General features: G+C 38.4%; 2 protein-coding genes across 2 annotated transcripts; one reads left to right on the top strand and one right to left on the bottom strand.

Annotated features, from left to right (window-relative positions):
• Positions 1-11,756: 11,756 nt before the first annotated feature.
• Positions 11,757-13,177, bottom strand: LOC122077867. Its single transcript, XM_042643766.1, has 3 exons — positions 13,056-13,177; positions 12,010-12,814; positions 11,757-11,816 (listed from the first exon to the last, which is right to left on the bottom strand). Exons 1-3 carry the CDS (start codon positions 13,175-13,177, stop codon positions 11,757-11,759), a joined length of 987 nt encoding a protein of 328 aa, XP_042499700.1.
• A 42-nt stretch (positions 13,178-13,219) lies between these two features.
• LOC122077866 (cytochrome P450 CYP82D47-like) lies at positions 13,220-13,694 on the top strand. The gene is made up of 2 exons (XM_042643765.1): positions 13,220-13,618; positions 13,680-13,694. Exons 1-2 carry the CDS (start codon positions 13,220-13,222, stop codon positions 13,692-13,694), a joined length of 414 nt encoding a protein of 137 aa, XP_042499699.1.
• Positions 13,695-13,709: the final 15 nt, after the last annotated feature.

The following is a 13,709-nucleotide window of genomic DNA, read 5'->3' as shown; positions in this document are numbered from 1 at the left end:
CTAATGGGCTGGACCACTTTTAAACCCTTTTGTTCTGGGTTTTATTTTAATGGGTTATATGGTTTGGGTTTTGGCCTTATGTTAATATTATGGGCTAATTAATTGTAAAGGGCCTTTGTTGACTCTTTGGGCCTTTTATTAAAATGTAATGGCCCATTTGTTTAAAGGGTGATGACATAGTTTGTTAACTCTGTCATCCCATATAAAACCCAATCTAGATAACCCAATGAGATGGATTGGCATTATGATTTTATCCGTCAACACAAATCGGTTCACCCAACGGCCTGGTTGACTCCTAACCAGACCTGATGATCCACTTGACCCTGGAGTCTCCCTCTAGCCCGTTTTGTTGGATCTAGATTCTCTCCAACGGCTGGGCTGCCCAGAGAGGCATCCAATGGCTGGGAGGACCTGACCATGTGTGAAATGTCAGGATGAAGAACAACAGCCATGGTGTTATTTAAGGATTGTGAACTGCTTTTACCAAACAACACCACCATTTAGTGATATATAAATGTCATTTCGTAAGATTGGTTATGTTCTATGGGGTGCAATATTAGGCACTCAAGAAGCGTAACACAGATAAGTTGAGTGTAGTAAAGATGCGAATGTTGAGATGGATCTATGGAAACTAGGAGAAATAGAGTGAGAAGTGACAGGGTAAGAGCTGAGTTGGGAGTGGCCCCGATTTAGGACAAGCTTCAAGAATGTCGCTTAAGATGGAATGGCCACGTTCAGAGGAGGCCTTGGGATGCTCCGATATGGAGGAGTGATCAGATCCAATGGGAAGGAAATAAAAGAGCTAGGGACAGACCCAAAATGACCATTGATGAGTTTGTAAGGAAAGACATACAGAAGTTAGGTCTTAATAGAAGTATTACATCAAATAGAGTTGTTTGGAGGGCAAAGATTCATGTTGCCGATTGCATTTAGGTGGGATGGCCTGGAGGTGTTACATTGCCTTGTTTCACTTCTTTTCTTTTATATGTTTCTCATTTTACTCTTTTTTATTTCATACTTTTTCCTTGATAGATCCATATGACTGACTCCATTCGGTTGGAAAAAGACTGAATTATTGTAGTAGTTGTTCTTGTCTTTCTCTCTCTCTCTTTTTTTTTTTTTTGTTTTTTTTTTTTTTAAATCTGATTTGATCTATTGCAATCCAAAATTCCACCGAAATCATAATCATCCTAGCATACGACCATATGAAAGGCGATTGCCATGAATAAGCCAAGCAATTGATATGATTCAATCGAAAGAAGAGTTTCAATTGGAGGAGTACTAGTAACCATCATTATGGTTCACCTAGTGATTACTGGTGCTTCTTAAAATGGTGTAGGCCATTGTTGCTATAGAAAACTTGTCATGGATTTGGAAAGGTACCATGTGGTTTACCCTGTGGTTGCTTAGTACTCTTTAAAATGGGATTGGTCATTATTGCTTATTGAAATCTTCTTGTCATGATTTTAGAGGAGTGCTAGTAACCATCATGATGGTTTACTTAGTGCTTACTGTTTCTACCATGGCTTTAAGTATTGGTATTGGATCGTATTAGGTGATCCATTTTGGTTTGATAAGTATCAAATTTTGATACTTGGCCAATATCTTAACGATTAAATGGTACATATCAGGGGTAAAAAAGTAAAAAAAAAATTATCTTTTTAGGGAAAACAGTTGTATTATACTGATCCATTCCGATACCATATTGGGTTTGGGGATGGCCGATAACATGCACTAAAATCATGCTTTCTACCAAAGCCCAAAAAAAAAAAAAAAGCTTACTGTTACTCCTTAGAATGGGATTGGATATTATTGCTCATTGAAATTCCCTTGTCATGGATTAAATGGAGGTCGATCTTGTTGTCAATGCAAAATACTTGAACAATGATCTAAGGTCATTTCAGACTTTGTACCAAGGGAGAGAGTACCGAAGAAAAAATTCTTATATTTTTAAAAGGGATTATCTGAATGATATCTCTATAAGTGTAATTATAATTTAACATCTTTTAATTGTTCTTTGTTTTATTCTTAAAAGTTCTTTAAGATAAGGATATAAAGGGTTTTCAAAATTAAGTCGAAAGTGGATATATCAATATGTCATTATCGAAAGGTGCATTACCATGTATTCTTTTTTTCTAAAAATACATATGTGAAATGATATTATTACCGACATTAAAAAATATGATATATCATACTAAAATGGCCGAAAAATAAGTGAGGTCACAACTTGTTTGACACCATAAGGAGTGTCAATAAGAAAATCCCTTTCAAGAAAAAACAATATCTAGCTGATCGATATTTCACTCATCATCTTTGCTACATATAGAGAACTTTGAGCCTATGAATTCGTACTATAACTGTTTGTTCATACTTTAGGCCCCAAGGCTAATGGCCTTTTTAAACTTAAATAGCATTTACCACATGTAAGTAACCTTGTAATCTCGTACTACCAGTATTTTACAACTGATTTAAGGGTGTTATTACCCCATAAACGAAGTTTGAGGTGCCAAAACCAAGATCTAATAAGGGTACTCGAAGGCAAAATATGTGTTCTCTTGTAGAGAGAGATGATCATCTTAGTACTAAAGTAAGAAAACACCCATTACCAACGATACAGCTTCTCTCCAACTCTCGCGAACTCTATCTTGCTGTTCAACATGTGAAGAGGAAAGATCTAACGACTCTTAGTTGATACCTCCATTTTATCCCCCATTAACCCATCTCTATGCAACCCGATCCGTTTCTCTTTCAAACCAAATTTATTCAAACTCGACCCTCCCTCTTTAATTCCATCATCTGTCTCAAATGCTTTTCCAACGAAAATGTTCCAAAAAGTGTCTTGTGGGCACATTGGAGAGGGTTTTGGGTAAAAGTGCATAGGAAAAGTATCAATACCTGTATACTAAGCGGGAATGAACGTTCCCTGGTTACATCAGTGTGCTAAACATAGAGGGTGATGAAATGACATCTCCATCTCTATTGACGTCCATGTGTACCCGGCACTGATGTAGGGCCATGCGACGATGGATCGTTCGTTTCCCCATATATTAATTTGCTGTGATAAGATTTTCTTATCTCATCCCATCTCTCTTATTTGAAAATTTTAATTTGGACTAAGTTTCTGTGCCCATGATGAATAGAAATTTATTCACTTTTGGAAGTGAGAATAAGATTATAAGATATTTTGAAAAGATACTAAAATCGTATTGGGGTTTATAAACTCTTGGAACCATTATCTCTATGTATACAGAGGTAGAAAAATAAATGCAGTCACCAAGTCAGCATTCAATGAAGGTTTTCTTACGTCCGGATCAGGTGCATCCAAGGATTAAAGTATCGGTATCGGTCACTGTATCGGTCGGCTAAAATTAAGATACGTATCGGAGAGTATCGTATCGTATCGGAGATACACTAAGATACGCTAAAGATACACACATAAATGGATAGGAAACATTTTTTTAAACACTTTTGCATAAAGAGTTTGTTAAAAAAAGCTATTGATAACATGTATTATGCATAAACACTAAATTGAGGGTATCGTACTAAGAATTCAAGGTTTGTAGTTATCCCATAAATGTAAAATCCTTGTTCCCAACCTTGATTTCCGCTTTAATTAGAGAGAAATATGACTAACAACAACTTTGGAACGAAAACCCTTCAAAAAATCGTGTTTTTTCTGAAAAATTATCCATCTTGGCCATTATATGACCATAGCGCACTGTATCGGTACATACCGATACTCACCGATACGTACCGATATATATCGATACTCACCGATATGTGCCAATATATACCGATACGTACCGATTGATACATACCGATACTCACCGATACTTACCAATACATACCGAAACGTACATTTTATCTCAATTTATAATTTTCATAGTCGTATCGAGGTATATCGTATCGTATTAATGTGTATTGGTGGTGTATTGATGCATATCGGTATGTATTGTAGGATATATATCAATACGAAAGGATTTTAAAAATTTCATGTATCGTATCGATCGGTTAAATTTAAGATACGTATCAGAGGGTATCGTATCGGTATCGGAGATACTTAAAACCATGGGTGCATCAGTCACTAGTCATCAGTGTGGGTTAAAGTGGAGCAAATAATTCAGAGTCAAGCATTATAAAACAATGGAACGCTCCAAGAGTTATTTTATTTTTTTAACAGAAATATATCCCAAAGATGCTTTTTCCTGTCCTTCGTTAGTTTCTTGAGTGTGGAAGGTTTTTTTTTGGTAAAAAGTGTGGAAGAGATAGTGAGAGCAGATCAGGTCTTCGTACAAGAACCATTTTGGTGTGAGACTGATCCACATAGGTAGAATCCACCTAACAACAAATTCTGTGGTGGATCAACCCGTATGAGAATGATTTTTGTATAAAAAGCTGATCCACACTCGAAGGTAGTCAAAGATGTAAGATCATGTTTCCACTCTTAGAAAGTTAAAATTCCAAACCATGACACAACCAATTCAAACCTTTCTGCAGTACCGTGACCATGACAGGCCTTAAAGCCCAAACCCTTCTAAACCCTATCTCATTTCATTTTCTTGGTTGAAAACCACCCTGAAGTTGTATTTCAAACCCTTCTAAACCTCTTCTCATTTCTTTTTCTTGGTTTGAAACCCTTTCTCAATTCAAAATCACCCCAAGTTGTATTCCAAAACCCTTCTACACCCTTTCTCATTTTTTTATTCTTGGTTCAAATCCTTACTCAATTCCAATTGCACTTGCATGTCCACTTTCAGGATTTTCCCGCAACTTCTAGAAAAGTGGGAAAGGGAGCAGGCTGCACACGCCCACTATGGATCATATCAACTTGTCAATTCGCATAATTTTAAAGCCTACTTTTGCTCTCTCTCTCTCTCAAACTTCTTCGATGTGGAACTAAATTTGCCTCTTCCATGTTTAAGGTGAGTCTTATGATACTCATATACTTTATATTCAAATTATTTCCATTTTATTCTACATAAAACAAAATATTTTTTGAAGTAATTGAAATTTCTTTTGGAAATGACTTTTTCTTTTTCACTTTGGATAAACATGAACTTGCATTATACTATTGGTTGTGTCAAAATCAATATCAAGTAATTGAAATTTCTCTTGGAAATGACTTTTTCTTTTTCACTATGGCCAAACATGAACTTGCATTACATTACTGGTTGTGTCAAAATCAATATCGATGGATGCTCTTTTAGGAAATCGGGGCATTATGGGCAAGAGGAATTTTTAGAGATCACTTTGATATCCTATTATGTTGTTTCTTTTCTTATGAAGGTATTGCATCGAATTGAATTGTATCTTGGTTAAGTGAAATTCTATGTCAATTGTTCTTTGTATTAAAGGAGAGGCTATTACCTGGTGTTTTAGACAGAAATGGTTAATTGTGCTGTTTGAGATTCGTGGATGTGATCCCTTCATCCGAGTCTCATTGTTTTCATGAAGTTAAACACAGTGATAGATAGGCTTACAAAGCGTGCAGCGTTTTCAAAGGAACCCTCTAACTGGGAGATGCCTCCAAGATTTTCATTAGAAGATATTAGTTGAGATGCCTAAAAATAAAACGCTTTATTGCGTGACATTAATATAGATTGGTTATGGCCCTGATTATTTTGTTTCCATTCTTTGTATTGCTTGTTATTATTTTATGTTTGCTTGGCGTTAAATGTGCTTTTTTTTTTTTTTTAGCCTTCAGTTGATTTCTCTGCAATTTTGCTCGTGTGCTCGAATCTTCTTTTAGTACCTGCTGTGTTTTTGTCTAGGCTTTGGTTTTTTTTTTTAATTAAATAAAAGACAGCAATATTCTAAACTATTGTCAGTGTATGATTTTCATAGAACAATTTTCACATTGTCAAAAAAAAGTTGCAAATAACATAAAAAATGTTAGGTTTAAAACACATGAGAAAAGTCTAAGTGCAACGTGAAAAATCATCAACAATACTCTAAAAATAAAGAGCACTTGTACTAGTGGAAGCATATGTTCCCCAAATGTCACAATGAATTAATTGAAAATTGCAAGAATACAAATAGAATTAGACAAAAAGAGAAATTATATTCCTTGTCAAGGGGACATACATCACTGAGGGGCAAACTAGGAAGGGAAGAAACAACAAGTGTGTTACATAAACATTTATTAGATCAAAAGAAGGATGACCTAATCAGTAATGCCATAACTCATAGGTAGGTGCCATGGATGCAAGGAAGCCTATAGGGAATCCATATGATCGTAGAAGCTACCCATTGGCCCCATCTGATCTCCTCCTCATCAAACGTTCATGAATAAAACAATGGGACGGAAAAAATGTTAATTAAGCATTTAAATGGGTGACAATAGGTAGAACCAAAACGGCTGAACCTTCGGTGAGTTTCGTCGTTCAAGAAGATGTTGTGAGTCTTACGACTCATCCTGCAACACAAGAGAGTAGGCACGACCCAAAGTGGGTAAATGGTCCATGAGTAGAATTTGAATGCCGACGGGAGCATACTTATCCTTCAACCCCATTAGGAATTGCATCAGTTGGAAATTCTGATAGTGATCTGTAGTGGTGTGTTAACCACTGCAGGTGCAGAATGATGGTTGTATGTAGAAAATTCGTTCCTAGCAACTTTTTAGAGCATTGTAGTACTTGGTGACTAAGTCAGTATGCTATTGCAAGGGGCGTAACAATAGAGAATAGGAGGGCCAACTCACGGAGAACAGAGTTCAACAACTATTATAGTAACACGTAGCTAAGCAGCATACCGTGGATAAGTGAGGGAGAGTTTGGGAATGGTTCCATCTATGAAATCTATCTTGTTCTTAGCGGTGGAAACTGTGACCATGTTGGGACCCCAAGTTGATTGGCTAGGTTGGTTCCTGGATTATCAGAGGTGTGGAGGAAGAAGGGATTGATCACGATGACATCAAGGGAGGTGATGGCGCGGGTCAGTCAGGGGTCAAAAGGGAAAGGGCTTGGCGGTAGAACTTCATGTTGAAGAAAAGAGAAAAGGAGACGAGAGAGAGGAAAAAAAAAAATGGAATAAATAAAGTAATAGAAGTTGGAAGGAGAATAAGGAATGGTGGTATGAAGAAAGTGAAGTTGGGAGTATGAAGATGGATATTGGAATAAAGTAATGATAGTTGGAAAAAAATGATGGTGTGAAGTAAAGGGAAATAGTAAAATAGATGAAACAGGTAATATTACATGAGTTCAGATTAGGTTTTCGTATGATGACTGATCTCTACGAGAAATTCACTCAATGTGAAAACCTATTGTAAGAAAAGAGAGAACAACTTAATGGAATTTATATGTGGATCAGACAAGATAATTATTTTACATGAGAGAGAGGGCAGTGATGTAATAACATGATGAGAGGGAGGGACGTAAGCTGTGAATAGTGACGATGTTATGTGAATAGTGATGATGTGATGTACGATGGTGCTGAGATGATAATGAAGTGGTAGGTGGGTTGAAGCAGTGCTGGTTGCAGTGGCAAAAGGCTTGCTATTATACCATGTAAAAAACCCTATTTGTGACCGGGTTGCAAAGTTAAATACAAAGAGATGAAGATGATTTCTCCTTGTGATGAAAGTTCATTAGTATATATTTATCGTAATGAAAGAACATTGAAACAATCTAAACAAATAGGGAAAGAATATAATGGAAGATATGTACACATGAAAATTATGTTCAATAGTTCCTAAACCAAAGTTTGGTGCGTGGCATGGGACTTCTTTCATATTTTGCTAGATATTGCTTTTTTAATATCTAACAATGACAAGTTTGAATTTATGAAATTTGAAGAAACGGTCATGAGAATGATCAAGTGGTTGGCCGGTAGCATTAGGTTGGAGAAGAATCAGTCGTAAGAATGATATCTTCTAAGGATGTGATAAACAATATTCTTAATTCATTGCTACTTGGGGCAGGCAAGGTATATGCTTGCGTGAAGGATATTTTCTTCTCTGTCCTCTCCTCTTCAAAGGCCAAGGGAGAGACTCCATAAGTTTGTCTTTTTTTTTTTTTATTTGCACCTTGACTATGTCCATATATGATTAGTTGAAAAATTGACTTCGAAGGTACATCTACTACAAGGTTAATGGGTGTGACCTTAAAGTTTGAGATATATAAGATGAACCCTAAGCATACTATCCCAGAACACCTTAGGGTGGTCAAAGACATGATTCAGAAGCTGAAAGATGCTGAGACCTTTCTTACTGACGAACAATAGATTCAAGTTGTCATCAGGACATTACCCGATTACTAAAGCGCTATAAAGCTCGTTCTCACATATAATGATGAAAAAAAAAATTACTAGAACAACCGTCCTCATACAAAGAATCAAGTTGTCCATCAAGCCTTGAGATAGAAAATGTGGAACACTTTTCCACTATCGATTATCCAAAAATCTCTAATACTAGTCCATGTTTGAACTTGAACCACCTTTCCCATTTACGAAGGAAAAATGACCCCAAAAAATATAAGTCTCGTAAAGCAATGGACCAGACATTTGGAAACTAGTAGAAACTTGAATTCCGACTTTGAAAAACGAATTAACAATAGCTGTTGCCAGGCCAGGAGAAGTAATTAAGAATATTAGGGGCACATTATAAAATTGGGATACAATAATACTTTCTCTCCCTCGTACTGGTTAAAGATTAGGTCAGGATGGAATACTCTTGTTTAGGGGTGTCAATTGGTTGGTTCAGTTCGGTTTCAGTCGGGTTGAATCAGTTTTAGTCTAGGAATGAGGGAGACCAAAACCAATCCGTTAAGGAACTTTGATTTTCGGTCAGTTTTGGTTTCGGTCTGGTTTGGTTTCGATTTATTTCGATTTTTCAATATCGGGTTAATACCGGTTTAGATCGGTTTATTATTGGGCTTGAACCATAATGAAATCTTACATTCACAACTTATAGTGACAAGATTTGACGAAAAAAACACTTTAAATTTATGATTAAATCATGGTTTATTGTTGTAAGGGAACTAATATTGAAACCAATGGATAACAAATTACTAAGTAGATAAATCCATCCTGGGAATGGTTGATCTCGAGGATGGTCTTGGTTCCCCCTTCAAGGGCAAGGTTAGTGACTTTATTGAAAATCACCATTGGAAATTGCCTAATGTCAGATCACCCTTATTACAAAGCATATTTAAGAAGATCCGAGATATCAAAATTCCTTCGTATGCCTGTGAGGACATGTGCTTATGAAGTTTGTCTTCTGATGGAAGTTTTAGCTCTAAATCTGCCTGGGAGGACATCAGGAGCACCAATCCTAAAGTTCCATGGGCTACTCTGATTTGGAATAAAAAATTACAGCCAAGAGCATCCATTTTTGGGTGGAGGATGGCGCATGGAAAACTACCAATGGATGAAGCCGTTCAAAAAAGGGGCATTGCTTTGGTGTCAAGATGCAGCTTGTGTGGCGTGGAGGTTGAGTCTATGGATCACATTTTCCTTCAATGCTCCTTCGCAGAGGAATTATGGTTGTTCTTCAGTGGCTGCTTCAATGTGGTTTGGAAGAAATCGGACTCCATGGCTGATTTTCTCCAATGGTGGAAAAGGAAGCTTAATATTGTTTGCTGCAAAGAGGCGTAGGCTTTAGGGTTAATTAATGTGGCCGACCATATTTGGCGTGAAAGAAATAATAGAAAGCACGAAGGCAAGATGAGGCCAATAAACTTCATCAAGCAAATGATTCTTGAGGATATTAAATCCTCCAAGCGTAGCATCAAAGGAGAGGTGAAAACTGCCATTGATGTCATTTGCTGCAGAAAGCTTGGCTTATTGATTCAGAATAAGCCAACTCTGCCCATCTTAGAGGTCTATTGGTGCAGGCCTTCGGTAAACTGGATCAAACTGAACTTTGATGGAAGCTCTTTGGGCAATCCTGGTCGAGCAGGAGCTGGTGGGCTCTTTCGCAATCATATGGGAGCTGTTCTGGACTCCTATAAAATTTTTATGGGGGTCTCAAAGGTTTTCCAAGCGGAGGTGGAAGGGCTAATGGTGGGTCTGATGCATGCTCGAGAAATGGGAATTACTCGCTTGTGGGTGGAGACGGATTCCAGTGCAGATGGGATATCCTTCCAGAAAAAGAAAATCCCATGGTTTGCCATTTAGAGATGGTTCTTCCTTCAACCTTTCTTGGATGAAATTTCATGGAAAATAACTCACAACTTCAGGGAGGCAAACTCGATTGCCGATTATCTGGCTAAAGATGCAGCAAAGACGAGGATCTCAGACATTAATATCATTTTTCCTGATCATATAAAAGATCTGATCAGAAGAGATGCTGAAGGCCGCTCGAAATTTAGATTTTGTTAGTTCACTTCCTTTTCCCTGCTGATGGCAATGCCGAAGGTGGGGGCTGGGATTGCGATGCTCGCTTGAGTTTTCATTTTTCTTGGTTGATTGTATTTCATCCTATTTTTCTCTTTGATATAATGCCTCTTTAGCGAAAAAAAATTACTAAGTAGATAACTAATATTGAAATCACATAATGAACCCTTTTTTTTCCGCTAAAGGGTCATGTATATTAAGAGACGAAAAGGGAAAAATTAAAAACTGTACAAAGAGGATCCATAAAAAGAAGATAAAAAAAAAAAACAAAAAGCACACCACCTAGGACCCACCTCCACCTACGTCATTGCCATCAGCGGAAAGATAGGTGCTAGGCCAAAAACATAAATTGAACACTAATAAAATTTGAAATGCGATCTGCCCATCGCATCCTCAGCCATGAACTCAAGACCTCAGGAGGCCATGCCACTACTGATGTAGATGCTTCCTTCTTAGCAGCCATCTGTGCCAGGAAATCTGCTATACCATCTTATACCACTGAGATAAGACATAAGGGAAGACCACCTTTGCCAAACAAACCACGGGACCAAGCCCCTTTGAACCATGAGCACCACAGCGCCCGAATCACATTCGATCTACAGAGATGCACAATTCATCTCTCTTGCTCTCTCAATTCCTTCAATTAACACTTGAAATTCAGCATGGAAATTTGAAGCTATTCCTAAATAGGAGCTATAAATCGATACAATCTGGCACTTGCTATCCCTTATAATGCCACCTGCTCCTGCATTCCCTGGATTACTCAAGGATGATCCATCACAATTTAGCTTCCACCAACCATCCATCGGAGGCAACCAGAAAATTTCTCGCACCTCTTTAATCTTCCTTCTTGGAACCTCCATATTAAGCTTCAACCATCTCTCAGAATCTAGTCGAGATTCAATTCTATCACTTTTTCCTGGGCCACATCTTCTAATCTCCTCCATTATTGTATGAAAGACTTGACCATAAGATCGATGCAGACCCCTAAATCTCCTTGAATTCCTTTCCATCCAAATAAAGTATGGAACAAGAATCAAACCTGCCTTCGACATTTGAGACAGTCCAATGGCTTTGGATTTTTGAGTTCACCATGAAACATGCGCTGAAAAATCATCCCCCTGATAGGGCCAATGAAATCCAAAGACTTCAGCAAACGCCCTCCAAATGTAGATAGCTCCATCACATTCCAAGAACAGGTGATTTATAGACTCCTCAGCCTTATTGCACACCTCACACCTAGAAGGGAGCGGCACTCCTTTTCTTTTTTACGTTGTCATCACAAGGAAGCTTTCCATGCATAAGTCTCCATCCAAACATTGATTGGCGGGGGATCAAAACCAAGCTCCACACCCCTTTTTCCCAGCCCACTTTAGGAGAAACCTTTCTCAGTGCTTCCCAGGCCGATTTAGTGGAGAAAACTCCTAAGGAGGATAGAGACCAGCAGCATCGGTCTTTCTGACCCTTCGGCAAGGATATATTCCCTATAGCTTTGAATATAACATTTAAAAATTTAGACTGAATAGGAGGAAAACACCACTGACCGTCTCCAATAAAGTCTGCCACTCTGCAAATGCTATGAGAAAAATGAGACAAAGGGAGGGGCGAGAGCTCAGCAATAGACAAAGGGCCTATCCATCGATCCTGCCAAAAAAATATGTCCTCACCGGTACTCACCATCCAACGCTCAGATAGAGATACAAAGTTCCACATCTTCGCAATTCCTTTAAACACCGAAGATGCTCTATAACCCTTCTTGAGGTCTCCACCTTCATTCACAAATCTAGCCCGCAAGAAAGAACTAAAAGTAGATCCTTCATGCGTCATTTGCCACACTAGTTTGCTAAGCACCGCACAGTTGACATCCCTCAATCGCCTGATACCTAAACCCCCTTCCTCCTTAGGCCGGCATACCTCTTCCCATTTCACAGTGATTTTCTTCACTGTGTAAATATCCCCTGACCATAGGAAATTCCTAATCCAGCGCTCCACCGTTTTAATCACCGATTCAGGCCACCAATAAGTGGAAAAATTATGAATAGGCATACCTGAGATCACAGACCAAATGAGCTCTGCACGACCAGCCATTGAAAGGAGTTTGCCTTGCCATCCCTGTAATCGAGATTTAATTTTATCGATAAGAGGAAGCATCCTATCCTTCTTGACACCGCCCTTGAAGATCTCAACCCCAAGATACCTCGTCGGAAGAGAGCAAGTTGGGATACCCAGCAGATCAGAAATATACCTCTTCCTGTGAGGGGTGACTTTGCCAAAAAAAACCTTGCTCTTCTCCAAGCTGAATTTTTGGCCAGAAAATTCTTGGTATTTAAGCAAGAACTCTCTCAGACATCGAACATGTTTTGCTCCGGCGTTCATGAAGATAAAAATGTCATCCGCGAAAAGCAGATGACTGGGAACAGTGGCACCTCTAGGACTAGGGAGCGCCTTCAGTTTTCCCTCCTTTAATAGACCATTTAGACCCCTGCACAATACTTTTTCTGCCAAAATAAAAAGCATAGGAGATAGCAGGTCCCCTTGTCTCAAACCTTTCTCAGCTCCAAAGAAACCCACCGGACCACCATTCAATAACACTGAAATTCTAGAAGAAAACAAGATTTCATGAATCCAAGCTAACCACACATCCGAGAAGCCGAATCATGCAGTGGCTGCAGGGAAGTAACTGCGCTACAACTATGCAGTCTTTGGGTTTGCTCCACAAGGACCTTACTGAAGTGAGATTAAGAAGATAAGCTCTCTCGAGCTTCTCTCCAAAACAAGGCTTGAAATGCTCAAGCACGTAAGAACCAAAGAAGTAGACAAATGCATCAAAGAGTTGTATTCTCATTGGATCAAGAATAACAAAGGTGCAGGTCCAGTGATTGTTGAGATGGATAAATGGTTTCGTAGCCTTACTTTTAATATCATCACTAAGCTTATTGCTGGGAAACGTTGTTTCGGTACTGTTGATGCTGCTGGAGATGATGATGAGGGTAGAAGATGCGAGAGAGGTCTAGAAGAACTGGCAAGGTTAACTGTGATCTTTGTTGTATCGGATGTACTGCCATATCTAGAATGGATGGACTTGCAGGGACACCTGAAAGCCATGAAATGTGTTGCTAAGGAAATGGATTGTTTAATTGGGAATTGGTTGGAAGATCACAAGAAGAAGAAACTAGAAGGAGGTGATCATGAACAGGACTTCATCGACGTGATGCTGTCAACATTTCCAGTGGACAAGTTGATATATGGTTATGATCGTGATACTGTCATCAAGGCAACTGTACTGGTATGTCTTATTATTAATTATAAGCTTTACGTTATAATGTTTGTCTCATTCTACTGTGCAGATAAGCTTATCTTAATTGCATCGTCCACTC

Source organism: Macadamia integrifolia, chromosome 5 (genome assembly GCF_013358625.1).
Source record: "Macadamia integrifolia cultivar HAES 741 chromosome 5, SCU_Mint_v3, whole genome shotgun sequence".
NCBI lineage: Eukaryota > Viridiplantae > Streptophyta > Magnoliopsida > Proteales > Proteaceae > Macadamia > Macadamia integrifolia.
Note: the sequence above shows the minus strand (reverse complement) of the source record. Positions and strands in the feature narration are given on the sequence as shown.

What these genes read in the sequence shown, in the direction of transcription:
- LOC122077866 (XM_042643765.1), top strand. Translation starts at nt 13,220, where the DNA reads ATGGATAAATGGTTTCGTAGCCTTACTTTTAATATCATCACTAAGCTT.
- LOC122077867 (XM_042643766.1), bottom strand. Translation starts at nt 13,177, where the DNA reads ATGAGAATACAACTCTTTGATGCATTTGTCTACTTCTTTGGTTCTTAC. An exon ending in CTTAATCTCACTTCAGTAAG is followed by an intron (nt 12,815 to 13,055) that starts GTCCTTGTGGAG and finishes AGTATTGTGCAG; the next exon opens with GGGTCTAAATGGTCTATTAA. An exon ending in CTCTATCTGAGCGTTGGATG is followed by an intron (nt 11,817 to 12,009) that starts GTGAGTACCGGT and finishes TCAAAGCTATAG; the next exon opens with GGAATATATCCTTGCCGAAG.